The sequence below is a fragment of the Pyxicephalus adspersus genome, chromosome 3 (genome assembly GCF_032062135.1).
Source record: "Pyxicephalus adspersus chromosome 3, UCB_Pads_2.0, whole genome shotgun sequence".
Lineage (NCBI taxonomy): Eukaryota > Metazoa > Chordata > Amphibia > Anura > Pyxicephalidae > Pyxicephalus > Pyxicephalus adspersus.
The window spans coordinates 29,134,885-29,150,142 of NC_092860.1; the positions used below are offsets into that span (position 1 = coordinate 29,134,885).

A 15,258-nucleotide genomic window follows, 5' to 3' on the forward strand; every position below is an offset into this window, starting at 1 on the left:
ACTCCCCCTGGCCCTATGCCTCAACAATAATCCTCCAGGTAAGTACCCAGCCCTTCTGGTTGGTTGATTTGAGGGGTGGGGTAGTTGAGTGATACATAATATGTGTGAAGTTGTAGCGCTATTGCCAGTGACATGGGGTGGCAGCCAGCCCTGTGCCAGGCAATATTTGGCATGTCCCCCTTGTAGGTCTCCTGTATGGCAGACGTCATTGTTGGGCTGCAGCAGTGGCGGTGGTTAGGGGTGGATTGGCCGCACACCGCGCCCTCCTCCACAGAGCTGACTGCAGACCCAGCCTCGCTCTCACAGCGGTACCAGCAGCCAGCCAGGCGGCAGCCCTCCTCCCACAGTCCCCGGAGATATAAGAGACAGCGGGCGCTTCTCTCCCAGCCACAGGCAGGAGGGAGGACATGTAGTCCGGGCTCTGTCATTACGAGCTTCTCGTCACCGGTGCCCGTCCGAGTCAGGGTGCATGTTAGGCTGCCGGTGCACCCAGCACAAGGGGACTATGAGAATGAACCGACTAAGGACTGCCAGTATGAAATCCCTAAGTCTGGAGATGAAATGCACCGTCCGCCTGCTGGATGACGCCGAGATCTCCTGCAATATCCAGGTACGGTGCGGCATTGTGCGGAACCCTGAAAGTTCCCGGTAACCATGGAGCCCGGCGGTGTGTGGGGGAAGTTGTGCCATTGTGTATTGTCACATCCGTGTGAATGTCAGAGGAATGTGGTACCCACTGTCAGCTCCATTCACTACACACGCCGGATACACCGCATTCCTACATGGAAGATTCGCCGCATTATTCTATGATACACATCTATTTACATCCGTATTCACTACACGTGAATGTACAGCCAGGCACCACCCTCCATAGACATAAACATCACCATTGTGAGCCAAGGACCACATTCACCCCCTGTGTATTACATTCATCCTGGAGGATACAAGAGGGAACATCACATACACATGTATGAATACCTGTGTATGGACCACATTCACCCCGTGTGTATTACATTCATCCTCGGGGATATATCAGGGAACATTACATACACGTGTGAATAACTGTGTCTATGGACCACATTCACCCTGTGTGTATTACATTCATCCTCGGGGATATATCAGGGAACATTACATACACGTGTGAATAACTGTGTCTATGGACCACATTCACCCTGTGTGTATTACATTCATCCTCGGGGATATATCAGGGAACATTACATACACGTGTGAATAACTGTGTCTATGGACCACATTCACCCTGTGTGTATTACATTCATCCTGGGGGATATATCAGGGAACATCACATACACATGTGTGAATAAATGTGTCTTTGGACCACATTCACCCCTTCTGCATTACATTCAACCTGGGGGATACAAGAGGGAACATCCCATACACATGTCTGAATAACTGTGTCTATGAACCACATTCACCCCCTGTGTATTACATTCATCCTGGAGGATACAAGAGGGAACATCAGATACACATGTATGAATAACTGTCTATGGACCACATTCACCTTCTATGTATTACATTCATTCTGGGGGATATAACACAGAACAACACATCACATAAACATGTCCTACATAGAGAGGAGAATAAACTTTGTCCATGGACCCCATACACCTTTGTGTACACTCCTTATCAGGAGGAATAGACAGCGGGCAACAACACATCACATGGATTCCTCATATATACAATAAAAGAAGTATAAAGATGCCGATGGGTAATAACAAATCACACACATGTCACACACAGAGGAATGAAATAACGTGTGTCTGATGGGTAATGACACATTGCATACACATGTCCTACATAGAGATCGGAGACACTATACACCCCGTGTGTGTACTACATTCCTCATCTGAGGGCGATACAACAGGCAGTTCTCTCTGATGACTGACACACATCACATATATGCCTTACATATAGCATAGAAGTAGATAATAAATAGAAGTATAATAATAATAAATAATAATAATAATACATAGAAGTATAAAATAAACTGTGCCCATGGGAAACAAACATCTCATATATCCATTACATGTAGCCTATAAGAAATATAAAGTGAACTGTATTCAGTTAATAAAATCTGAAATACAAAATAAATTCTGTAGAACAATAAAGAAGTAAAGTAAATCATGATGGGTAAAAAAAAAAACAATAAATTCCCACAAATATAAAAATATAGCACGTAAGAAGAATAAAGTGCTTGAGGGTAAAACTCATCAAATACGTTTGTTATCTGTAGCCTATAAAATAATAATGTAGACTGTGTTTTATGGGTAAAATACAGAATTAATTCCTCATCTGTAGTATATGCATGGAGTAAAGTAAACCATCATGAGTAAAAAAACATCAAATACATTCTGTAAATCTAGCATAAAAGAAAAAAACACATGAACTTTGACTTAAGTATAAAAAACAAAAAAAAATGATTATTATTTATTAATATTAAACAGGATTTATATAATCTGTAGCAGTGCTCAACCCAGAATTTTTTTAAGCCGGGTGGGAAGAAATTGTAGGCGGGTGGCAGCCCCTATATTGTGACCAAACTCTTTAGTAATCACCCAAAAACAGCCAGGTGGGTGCTGAAATGTGCCGGGTGGTGCACCCAGCTAAAAGGGCCTGGGGAGAACACTGCTGTAGCATATAAAGAACAGCAGACAATACAAGCACATAGATCATAAACTGTGTGTAGTGTGATGCATAAAAGCATATATTACATTTTGTGTCAGTGGGATATTAAAAGAAAAAGATACAATGCAACACTAATAGTAAAATGTCTCATGCATAACAGACATGAAATACATTTTGCCATGACATGGTAAAAGAATGGGATACGTCACAAGCGCAATGATAGTAAACCATAAAAAAACATAATGCCATCCTATTTTTAGATGGGTTTAAAGTGGAGCTCCAGTTTTCGTATTTCTGTGTTATCCCTGCCCCTTACCTTACTTCAGCACGGTCTCTAACTTCCCCCGCGGTCCAATACCAGCCGTCCTTCATGGACATTCAACCAATGCTGCCCTTTTCCTATAAGCTTGGCTTGTCCTTTACACCCCTGGACAGCGGATTTCAGTCCTTGAACAATAATCCTCACACCACCGCTAGAGGAAGTGCTGGTGAAACCATCAGACAATGTAGAGGACATCTACAAAATAAAATGAATGTATTAAAAATATGAAGGGGTCGGAGAGGTGGTTGGTGTTGTGGGTGAATCTTGGAGTTATGCTTTAAGTAAAGCTTCCCATAATGTGCATTAGAATTTCTCACATATATTCTTGGTTGAAGGACATCCAGCATCATCTAATCCAGTAGTCGCCAACCTTTTTGGACCCAGGGACAACTACCTTTACCGGCTCTGGACCGCACATGCGCGAGGAGCTTGGTGTCCCTCAAAGCGGATGAAACTTCCCCCAGAGTGATGTCATGATGCCAGAACCCACCCACTCTCCCATCGCAGGTCTGAGCCCGAGACACAACCCGCCTGCCACCCTAAGCCTGCGATTCATACAGGGGACATGGTCTGCGGCTCTGACCGGTGCACCCTCCCAGTAGGGTCCTTCTCCTGACCCCGCTCAGGGGCGCATCGGCCAGAGCGACGGACCACCAACATTTTCTCCACGCAGGCTACCGGTTGCCAACCGTTGATCTAATCCTCTCCTCTGTTCCTGGCTTGCCATTTTCCTTTTTTTTTATTTCAGTTCTTCCAATGTTTACATTTTTAGTTAGAGTTTCAAATGTTCTGTCAGCATTTCTTTTGATTGGCTGCTGTTTAGATTGAATAAATCACTTAAACACATTTAAGATCTAGATTTTGTTGCTGGGAGCAAACAGTTTAGCTTTTGGTGTAATGTACATCAAGAAGGAATGTTAGTGGACATTTGTATTTTCTTCTTCTCATGAGTTACTAATGTACTAATATTACACTTTAAATTATTACTCTGCTTATGACAATCTAATAAAGTCTTTCTCAACCAAAATTACATGGAACCCTATGGGATCCTCCAGAGGTTGCTAGGGGTTCCTTGAGCAATGCACAGTTTTTGCTTCTATGGTCAGTTTATTAGAAACCAATGATCTTTTTGGCTATAAGTAAGGATGACATTCTTCCCACTGGCCAGCAATGTAAGAGGTATTCTTCCCGCTAATGTACCGTGATCTGTGGGTATAGTCATTATATCAGGGGTTCCCTGAAGACCTGAAAGTTATTTCAAGGGTTCCCCCCTTGGCTGATCTAATGAGTATGGGATAGCCTTGTACTAGTAAGTCAAATTATAGTATGGATAGTGGGCCTGATTTATTAAAGCTCTCCAAGGCTGGAGAGGATACACTTTTATCAGTGAAGCTGGGTGTTCCAGCAAACCTTGAATAAATCTGGTCCAGGATTCAAAACATTTGCTAGCAAATAGCAGATAACTTTGAAGAAATCCAGGTATGCTGGATCACCCAGCTTTAATGATGAAAGTGTATCCTCTCCAGCTTTGAAGAGATTTAGTAAATCAGGCTCTCTGTCTCTGCAGGGCAGTGCAATAGGCTACTTCCCCCCTTCCTTATATTTTGCCTCCCCACCAGGTCATTGTCCTATTCTAGTGAAGCAAAGAAGCTTTCTATCAGCTGCATAATAATCTGGTCAGCGATTACTTGGGTTAAGGGACTTTCTACCTCCAGCCCCTGCCTTTGGTCACTTAAAGCAGAAGTAAACCCAAAACAATTAAATCACACGTACCTTCAATCCCGCAGATCAGTCTATGCGTCGGGAGGTTTCGTCTATCAGGTCGTGTGTTGTCCCAGTATCCATCTTCAGCCCGGCGCAGAGGGAGCACCAGGCGCCGACATCTTCTTCTCTGTTCTTCCGGGTTCTTTTTCTTTGGTCACCTGATCTCACACTGCGCAGGCACGAGATTGGATGACTTATATTGGGAAAAAACTTGCTGATCCTAACTGTGCATGTGTGAGATCGCCAATGTTTTTTCTATTGATAAAAGAGCAGCTGAAAAAAAAAGAAAAGGGTGTTGCACTTCACTTAAAAAAACACAAACAAAATTTTTACTTTAAATAAAAGTATTGTCTACCCTTGTATGTAAAGTAGAAATTCTGTGTTTAGGTCCGCTTTAGGCAGCCTGCTTTGCACTGTGGGCAGTAGGGCTGTGTGTGGTTGGATCACTTGCACATCTTTTATCTGTAGATCATGAAGACCTATGCTAGCTGACCACTATCAGGCCCCTGACTACTTGGACCGGTCAAATAAACTGATCAGTCTGAAATCATTTCCTCTAAGGTAGGCAGAACTGGAAGAAGTATAAACACGAATGCCTTGGTGTGTGATGGGTTGATGTTGATGCAGAGGTCGGTGGACAGTGGTGCCTAATAGAGACTGATTTATGTGTTCATTGTTTGCTTTACTGTGCTTTTACAAATTCCCAATAAATCTGTTTTACGTATGATAATAATTATGTACAACTTTTTTTTGTAATAATCTGATGAGGATGATGTTTATTTTCATCCTGTGTGTATATTCTGTATTCTGTATTATTATTAAAGCATACAAGTATGTTGGATTAAAATACAATAGTTCTTCTATTTACTGAAATCATTATTTGCTGATTAAGCCTTTAGGATAATCAGACAGTTATGTGACACTCCAAATAGGAGCAGTATGTACAAACTTTAGAATTAGTAAGAAAAGCAATCACAGCTCATTGTCTGTCCACTAAGTATTGAGATATTAGGTTTAGAGTGAAATCAATTCTGTTCTCAGGTTTCTTTTGTGTCATGCAGATTTGTGTCTATAGATACAACCTGGCTTGGCATCAGCAACATTTCCCAGTGTATGGATATGCTGAGGAAATTGTAGCTGTAGTGTACATTTTTATTACATTTTTATTTAGCTTTTGACTAGGGAAGGGTTAAAACATCAACGCTCAGACAGTTGTCCCTGCAACACTGCAACCTACAAATACAAAATTAAGGGATGTGGCACTAGTTTGCTTTGACTGAGTTTAATAATATATTCTGGGAATGAAATAGCTGAATAGAGATGTTTACAGAGAGTAATATGAGTAATATATTGATGAGGTTGTCATTGCTGATTTTTTTTTACTTATAATAATGCTGGTTTTCTGGCTTTCGGACACTGATCTGATTTTCACTGATTTCGGACAAACATGTAGATGAAACGTTCTGACTTTATTCTGGGGTTTAATTTATAAAGGACTTGTTGTGTTGGCAGGCTTTTATTGTGTAAGTAATTTTGCTCTCCCCATACAAATCAATAGAAATGCAAAAGTAGCAGGTTGAAGATTACAAACAGGTCAAATGCAGGCCAGAAGGGGAACTTCAGTTCAAATAAGAGACTGAAACTGAAGGCTTGATTAACATCAATGCAGCTAGACCTGGGCCACACAGATGTGCCATGTGCTGGGTGCTGCTGGTGATGTGGCAGCCAAATCATTTGAATGGGGGCATGGCAGTGCATGGAAAGAAGTACCAGTGCACTGCAGGTTGCTGACTAGGTTTCCTAGTAGTGCCATTTATAAATAATGGTATCACGGTTCACCAATATTGTTACATGTTTTAGGGCAAGGTGTGTTATCACACGGGGTAATGTGTGAGGTGCTGAACAGATGTGAATACATACTAAATACAGACTGAATGTAACTGACAATGGAGACTGGTGAAAATAGAATTACTTCATAGACTCAAAATAATGTACAAGGAAAAATCCTGTTTTTTTAGATTTCCATGCAGTTGGATATTCTTTGCAAAGTGACTTATCACCACATTCTCTAAGCTCAGTGAATTATTACTGACAAGGAGATGATAATTTACTTTGGAAATGAACAGCTTGAACTCCTATAGTTAAACTAGAGTAAATGTCTCTAAATGATTTTAATATGTATAAAAAGAAAATGAACTTTATATTTACTCTCTATTTTTTTTTCTCCTATCCTAAGGGGAGAATAAACTTATTTCAAATGAATTTTAAAATCCTCAAAATTCTTGTTCAACCAGTTTCACTTCATTCTTTGTTAAACATTATGCCACTGGCAACAGTGAAATACTAATTGTGAATAAATAGTGGAAACAGGCTACAAAAAGTAACATACTATAGAACCATAGCAGGGTTTAGGCTGGGTATTTTGAGGTATATAGGTATAAGAGGACAGTTATATTTGTACATTATACGCCTCTGCTGACTGCTTTGTATTACGATACAAAATACAACATTTTTATACCTAAATGGATTCAAACATTGACATCTGCTGTATTGATTTAACTGAAATGCTTATGACTATATATATGTATATATATATATCAGTGTTCTCCCCAGAAATTTTTTTCAGCCGGGTGGTAGGAAGCTGTAGCCGGGTGGTAAAAAAGGGGGTGTGGCAAAACATGGCAAATTTAGTGCTCCCAGTTGTTTATGCCATGGGTATCCAGTAACCTCCTATTGTTTCAGTGTTCTACCTTCTCCCAATTATTTGTTACAACTTTGTAATGTCTGCCCTGTTAGTATATCCAATTTTTCTATTCTATGTATTTTGCCACAACTGTCCTATGCTGTGTATTGTGACCCAACTTACTAGTGTTCTAAGTTTTAAGAGTGTAATCCGTTGTAGTAGTGTAAAAGTATAATGAATGTGGTGTAACAAGTTAGGCTTAGCTCATATTAGCAGCAAAAAACATTTACCCCTTCTAAGTGACTTCTGGCAACTGCTAGGCACCTAGGATTGGTAACCGGCCATAAGTGCTGGGCACCTAGGATTGGTAACAGGCAGTAAGTAGGATGAGAGCTTCCGAGAGCTGGGCGGGGTATTCAAATCAGCCGGGCGGAGCAACCAGCTAAAAACCTCTGGGGAGAACTATGTGTGTGTATATATATATATATATATATATATATATATATATAAACATTGCCACAGGTTTCTAAAACAACAGATGCCATTGGTGGTCAATCAGGGTAAGCACACACATACATGTACATTATATAGTAAAGCTTTAAAAAAGCTGGACACATGCATAGGCTGTGTTGGAATGTGTTCATGTTAGCTGGCTGTATCATCATCAGTATTAATCAGTGATCAGTATGATCACTATCTGCATGGAGTTTGCAGTATTTGTGTGGGTTTCCTCCCACAATCCAAAAACATGCAGATAGGTTAACTGGCTTCTCCCCAAAATTGACCTTAGACTGTGGTAATGACATATGACTAGAGTAGTGACATTAGATTGTGAAGGACAGCTAATTACATGACTATGGACTTTGTACAGCGCTGTGTAATATGTCGGCGCTATATAAATTCTGTGTAATAATATTTTGGTTTTATTGTTTTATACTTTAAATAGATATGTACTACATTGTAACTGTGGACACGGCATCTGGTAGAAATGGTCATGCCTAGGTTGCTGGCATACTGTCCACTAATAATTTGCAATGGATATTAAGGATGGAGGATTAGAAGCTAGATGCATTGGTGACACCACCTTTCTTTCTTGCGCTGTAGACAGTGTGGTAGTTTAATTACAAATCCTTAAGTCACCATTACTATGCAGTGCTCAACCCAGAATTTTTTTTAAGCTGGGTGAGAAACAATTTTGTAGGCGGGTGTTGGCCCCTGTATAGTGATCGAACTCATCAGTAACCACCCAAAATAAGCCTGGTGTTTGCTAAAAAAGGGCTGGGTGGTGCACCCAGCTAAAAGGGGCATGGGGAGAACAGTGACTATGAGGGTTCATTGGCATTTAACAAGGGCACTGTCTGTGATAAATGATGAGTATTATAACCTGACAGTTTCTTTGTAACACTGAACATAGCCAGGAATATGACTGAAGATGGTGGCTCTGAGCAGCATTGGATGGAAGTGACTGACACCAGTGTATTCACAATATCATGACTGCTGTGCACCTGCAGTATGTTCATATGAATTGTGTCTGATACTGTCTAAAACACTGGACTGGTAACAGAGAGGATGCATGTACACAACATCTTGGCGGACTATAAGGGTATTATGAACCTAAACTAGTGTGCAAACCTTTGGTGCAAACTGCTAAATGATTGTTAATATCCAAATTTTATGAATCAGCCAAATTTGCTGTAAAACCTGACTGAGGCTAATTGATCAATTCTACTTCAGATTTATACGATTGCTTTAATATATTTTCACTGTAAGTTGCTTAACAAATTGTTTATAAAAACATAAATGGGTTTGTAAGAACTAAAATGTAGGTTCATTAAAACACTAATAAGATGCTTATAATTTTGAAAAAGAAATACATTAGTTAGGCTAAAAAACAAAATTAAGAATAAAGGTTATTACATTTTGTTAAATTTCACGATGATCACGTGTATGCTTAGAAATAGGCAGCCACTCTTTGTATGTACGTATTAGTGATCTCAAGCAGGTACTGATATATGATTTTTGTAGGTGCAAATGTTTCATACACTGTTTACAAATCCCTCCCTTTTAAATGGTTTAGGTGTGCTTCTCTTTTGTTCATACATGTCACAGTAAAAGGGTCACCTAAAGTACAACTCCAGACAAAGTAAACTTACCATAGTGGCAGCAGTAAACCCATCCTTTTCTTTGAAGACCCCCTTCCCCATTGACACAGTGCTAGGGCTTTTGTAAGAGACCTGCAGAATTTACTTTCAAACAGCCTGGAAGGACAGCAGGAGTTGTAGTGCATGTAAAAGAGCAGATGAGGATTTAAAGAGAGCCTGCATGATGAGGGTATTTTTCTTCTGGGAACCAAGTGGAATACCTGGTAGTCCCATGTATGGATAAGCATATGGCACTCTCCTATGTGACAGCAATGGTGTATAATAATTGCCCAGATCTGTTATATCAGAGTGGGAAAGAAGTCCATAAAATTTGTAAATTCTAACAAGTCAGAAAGCACACAGGGCTTGCTGTCTTTGGTTTGCAGCTGCCAGGGTAAGTATAGGTGATAATAAGAACTAAGTAACTACATGGACAAATGAGTCACTTTAAGGCAATTTAGCAATCTACATTTCTTTTTAGAATCTACAGTATCCAGAGAGATGGTTATACAGATAGCAATTTTCCGAGAATGTGACAAAAAGAATGTTTACTCTCTTCTAATCTCTTTAATTTATGTCCTTATATTGCAACTTAAAGTTTGCTTTGAGTCAGCAGCTATTGTTTAGAAGAGCAAATACTTGTACAATTCTGAAAAGTAGTTCACAGATGTTACTTCTCTCTTGAAGTAATTTTATTATGCAAAATTGCAAACTTCCCTATTGTTCCAAAGCATCACCAAGGCAACATTGGAAGAGGCAACTATTGAGAATTGTAAAATTGTGAAATGTTTTACCTTATAGAACCACTTCACAGGCACTGTGACTTTTTCCTACAGAGAGTCTGTAAATTTCTCCTCTAGTCATTAGTGTGTCAGTAGGATAAAGAATATGGTATATTTTGTATAGTATATTTGAGAATAAATGGTAAATTTCTGATGGTTCAGTGTGTCCTCTATTGAATTGCAGGAATGGTTGTTTTCCCTAGTGGTTAGTTTATTCTGTTGGGCTGTTAATGGGAAGTTTGCAATAGTGTTTAATCTCACCAACCTTTCTTCCAAAATGTTCAGGTCATGTCAAGTGCTTGTTTACCAATAATGTGTTCTAGTCATTGGCAGAAGCTGCCACCATGATTGGATGCTCTTCACCCAGCATGTGTAAAGCAGGCATTGCCCTCTTTTTGATCCTTGTAAGCCTTGGACACACATGGGCATTATGGGCATAATATTTCCATGGTTTCTGGGAATTTTGTTCTCTGTGCTATTAACACTTTTCATGTTATTATTTTTATTATTAAACAGGATTTATATAGCGCCAACATATTACGCAGCGCTGTATATTAAATAGGGATTGCAAATGACAGACTAATACAGACAGTGATACAGGAGGAGAGGACCCTGCCCCGAAGAGCTTACAATCTAGTTGACCCTGGCCCATGATTACTTCACAGCAAAAAACTGAACATGGGTAGTAAAAAAATACCACTTTAGTACATCAGCTCCTTTTTCTTTTAATAGGTCTGAAGACATTGCTGAATGTATAATCTAAAGTAGCCCATGAGATGATACTCAAGTAAAGGTGAAACATTCCCATGTTAAAGATTTCCCTACCCAATTCTGGTGTCTGATAGTGACCACGCTTACATGTCCTACTGTCCATAAGATCTGAGCTCCTGTTAACATGCCTGTTCTCCATCTTTTGTTCTAGACTTTGTCTACTTGCATTTCTTTTACCTATGAGACTTAAATAACTGACTCCTATTTCTTTTCATACTCTGCATGGTATTTCCTTGCTTTTTATTGGCTACTTTGTATTACTAATACTTCACATGTCAGTTCAGTTTTTCTATCACAGCCTGCTTTGACAGAGGTTGTACAATATATGTGTACTCTTGTATTATTGTTAGCTATCCATATATTTACTATACATTTATTAGAAGTGGTGCAGAATATTCAGATATCTTTGCAGCCACTGTGACTGACCATGCATGTTTCTTCCTAACACAGCTTGCCTATTAGAACAGTATAATTATGTTAACCAAGCATTGTAAGAGTTTTCTTGGCAGCATATCAAAGTAATCATGAAAAGGATTTTTTTCCATACAAAACATACCACAGTAATGACTTTTGTGCAGCTATGCATATTAAAATACATAGCCTTTCTCCCCAATTAAACATCCCAGGTAAACATGGGTCTCCTGTGCACACGGCTGAGTAAAGTTAATATTGAAGATGTGTAATGGCATGAGCAGCACACAGACCCTTGGGTATATATCTATAGGAGATCATTGGTGGCCGTACACAGACAGACCTCTAACCAAGGGTGACAGGAATGGGAGATACACTGATCACAACTTGCTGCATCTTTTCTTCACTCATCCAACTTCACAACATGGTACATTTATGGTGGAGAGACCAGCAATTTCATTCTCATAAAGGATGACTTGTGAATGAATATTATGAATTATGGCATACTCAAACACTGTAGATCAACATAGTACATTATAAAATCAAATAAAGTATTATATGTTTGATTGAAAACCATATATTTCTTTACATTTGCTTGTATTTCAGTATATTTATATACTAGCCAGTGTCATTTAGATATTGAAATCAAGTAAAAGTTACAGGGTGGCTAGCAAAAGGGAATTATGACTGAGTGTCTTGGCTATACCAATGTAGTTTTTTTCCAATTAGAAAAGGGAGACTGTCATATTCTTTTAGTTCCTTTAGGTAGATGACATTTAGATGCTTTCTGTGACATGCTGCTTCCTTTGAAGCAATTCCTACCTGGTATAATTTTATATTGAAAATCAAAAACTTGTAACAGAAAAAGATAGGACATTTGCTTGATTTGTAAACTACGCATCCTGTTACACCTATAAAAAATAACATAGATGTAAACCTCAACTAAATAACATTTAATTTTCTTTTTTCTAATTACTTCTGCAACTTTGCAGATACTTCATCTTTATAGCCTACAGGACAAAGTCTTGTCATCTTATAAAAAGAAGTGTCTCTACAAAGTTCAGGATCACCAATTATTTATTTTTTTAAATAAAAGATGTAGTTTTAAACACATTGAAATTGACCTTTTAAAAATAACATGTTAAAGCATGTGGGATTTTAGTTTTTTGTCTTGTAAATATTTTTATATCTCAGTTCTAGCCCTCTCCTTGGTTCTGTATCATGCGTACCTCATGAGGTAGGTATGATCTTGTCCCAAAATGATCCAGTCCGTGTAATGATTCAGGATCACTGATGTCAGCTCCGTGGGCTCAGCATTATTTTTGGACAGAAGTGTTGTGTAAGAAGCTTCCCCGATTTATTTTCAGAAACAGCTGCAGTTAATGACTAAGGAAAACACCCACGTGCAGCTTTAACTGCAGTGATTAGCAACAATTACAGCGTTATCTTATATCATAGTTGATTGCTATTGTTGTCTTGTTGCCTTATTAATAACAATATTACATCTAAACAAATTTACAGAATAAAACACCTTAAGTGAATCAAAATTAGTGTTGTAGTTTACCGTCATTTTGATCAAATTATATAAATGTAAATAAGGGGTCAGCCCAAAAAACAATATTTTATTTAAAGGAATCATTCAGGAGATATTTCCTCCCACTTCCGGTTGGGTTCACTAGACAGGAATGTACAACTCCCCAATATGACATAGATATACCTGACATATGACATAGATATTAACATATATATGACAAGATATACCTCACATGGGTTTTACCTGTTCTTTGCCTGATCTAATGCTAACAAGAAAGATTAGCTTTGCATATTCTTCAAGAAGTAAAATGTTAGGAAATAGATAATTCATGAATGTAAAGTATGTTTTTCCTCATTACTTGAGGTGTATGGAGCGTCACAGTACATCCACCAAGGTCTGTGGCCTAGGGGGGAAAATATTTGAAATCTAGTTCAGTAGGCAGCATTCCATACCCAAGAATAAGTCATTTACACACACAGCATATGGCTATAAGTGATCAAAAACATAAAAACAATAAGGTTCAGTAGTTTATACCATTGCAGGGGAATTTTCATTTATTTTAATAAATGGTGTAAACCATCCAATCATGTGCAAGGAAATATACTGTTTCTCTTACATTTTCTGGCATGTGATAAGTGAGCAGTCTAAACTTTAGTAAATCAGTCCCAATGTATTGTTGCAAGAGATTGTTGCAAAATAACTGGTTCTATTTTCATTGAAATATTTTAGTGCTGTTTGTGTCTTCATTGTGTCTTCATATTTTCCACAGCGACCTTTCCCATGACACTCCGTCAAGCTCCTTCTAACCTTCTGCGTGTGTCTGGCCTTAGAAGTGTGGATAAATCTCCTTAAAGACACAGACGTAGTAATATACACCTAAAACAAGATAGAATATTTATATTCAATGTTCAATGTAGTCTGTTGGAGTGAGCACCCTTATCTTCCTGCCTCACTAACAGGGGAGGAGGTCAGACAAATATCACCAAAAAGTACCTATCCAGTATTAAAAACTTGGCTGAATAATATTATTAAAACAAGTTTGGTGGAAATGAGATTTATGGTTTGTCCATAGTGTGTAATTATAATGTATAGTGAATATTTAAGGTAAGGTATATTCAACAAATATGGGCTGCAGCCCACAGTACCCCAAATGTATCATTTCATGAAGCCAGTTTTAAGCTAGTACATGGTTCCTACTAGACCAGTGGTTGTCAAACTTTTAGGATTGGCGGGCCACTAAATTTACCAGCTCCGGACCGCGCATCTGCAGGGAGCCGGGTGTCACTCAAAAGGGAAGAAACTTCCCCCAGAGTGACGACATGATGCCAGAGCCTTCTCACTTTCCCATTGCAGGCTCAGACCAGGGACACAACCCGCCCACTTCCCTGAGCCTCCGATCCGTACAGGGAACATAGTCCGCTGCTCTGGCCAGAGCTGCGGACCACCGGTTGGCGACCACTGTACTAGACTAGCAGCCTACTGCCAATGACTGCGTTGGCTGCTGTTTTCATGGCTGTGGATCGGTAGGCACCCTGTACCACTTTTGGTGGCTGTGCCACAAAATTAGGAGATTCTGGACAGGAGTCTACCAAACAATATCTATACCCTTTTGGGAAGAGGTATTCACTAAGACCCGTTTGAGGCACTCTTACTCCTACGCCCTCAAAATGTCTCCAAGTACCAATTTAAACTTATAACATTCGAATTCACAGCCGTGAGACATACACTAGCAAAGTCTTGGTGGTCCAGCATGCCCACAGTGGCACAGGTGTAAAGGAAAGTGATATGGTATTTGGTTAACGAGACTATAGCCAGGCTCCAAAACTAAATGCAAAATTTCCGGAAAACTTGGGATCTGTGGATTGAAAACTACCTTCCGAGAGATTTTGATGTCTCAAACTTTATACCTGTGATCCGGGTGTGTTTTCCTCCACCTCTGCCCACATATGGTAGCTGGGGTCCCAATACCCAAATCCCAGGCTCCTTCCCTACTCTTCTTTTTATCCTTCTCTCTTTGTTCGTCTTGAATTTGCTCTTATTGTGTTTTCAAACAAGTATATAAAATGTATCCTATAGTTTGGTCGAAAGTCTGGATCTTTGTCCCAAACTAGGCCTTACGCTTTGTACTGAAATCTTGAATCTTCAGAACTACTACTCAGGCACGCTTCGTCTGCATGGACTCTCTTCCATAGCCTGTTTCAGGATGC

The 15,258-nt window shown here is 39.3% G+C and overlaps 1 protein-coding gene across 1 annotated transcript in view; it reads left to right on the plus strand.

Moving 5' to 3' along the window:
- The first annotated feature begins 127 nt into the window (after positions 1-127).
- Positions 128-15,258, plus strand: part of FRMD3 (FERM domain containing 3) — a 116,558-nt gene continuing 101,427 nt past the window's right edge. Inside the window, exon 1 of the mRNA XM_072404099.1 lies at positions 128-610. Coding sequence (XP_072260200.1) covers positions 470-610 — 141 coding nt within the window. The 5' untranslated portion in view covers positions 128-469. The remainder of the gene's footprint in view (positions 611-15,258) is intronic.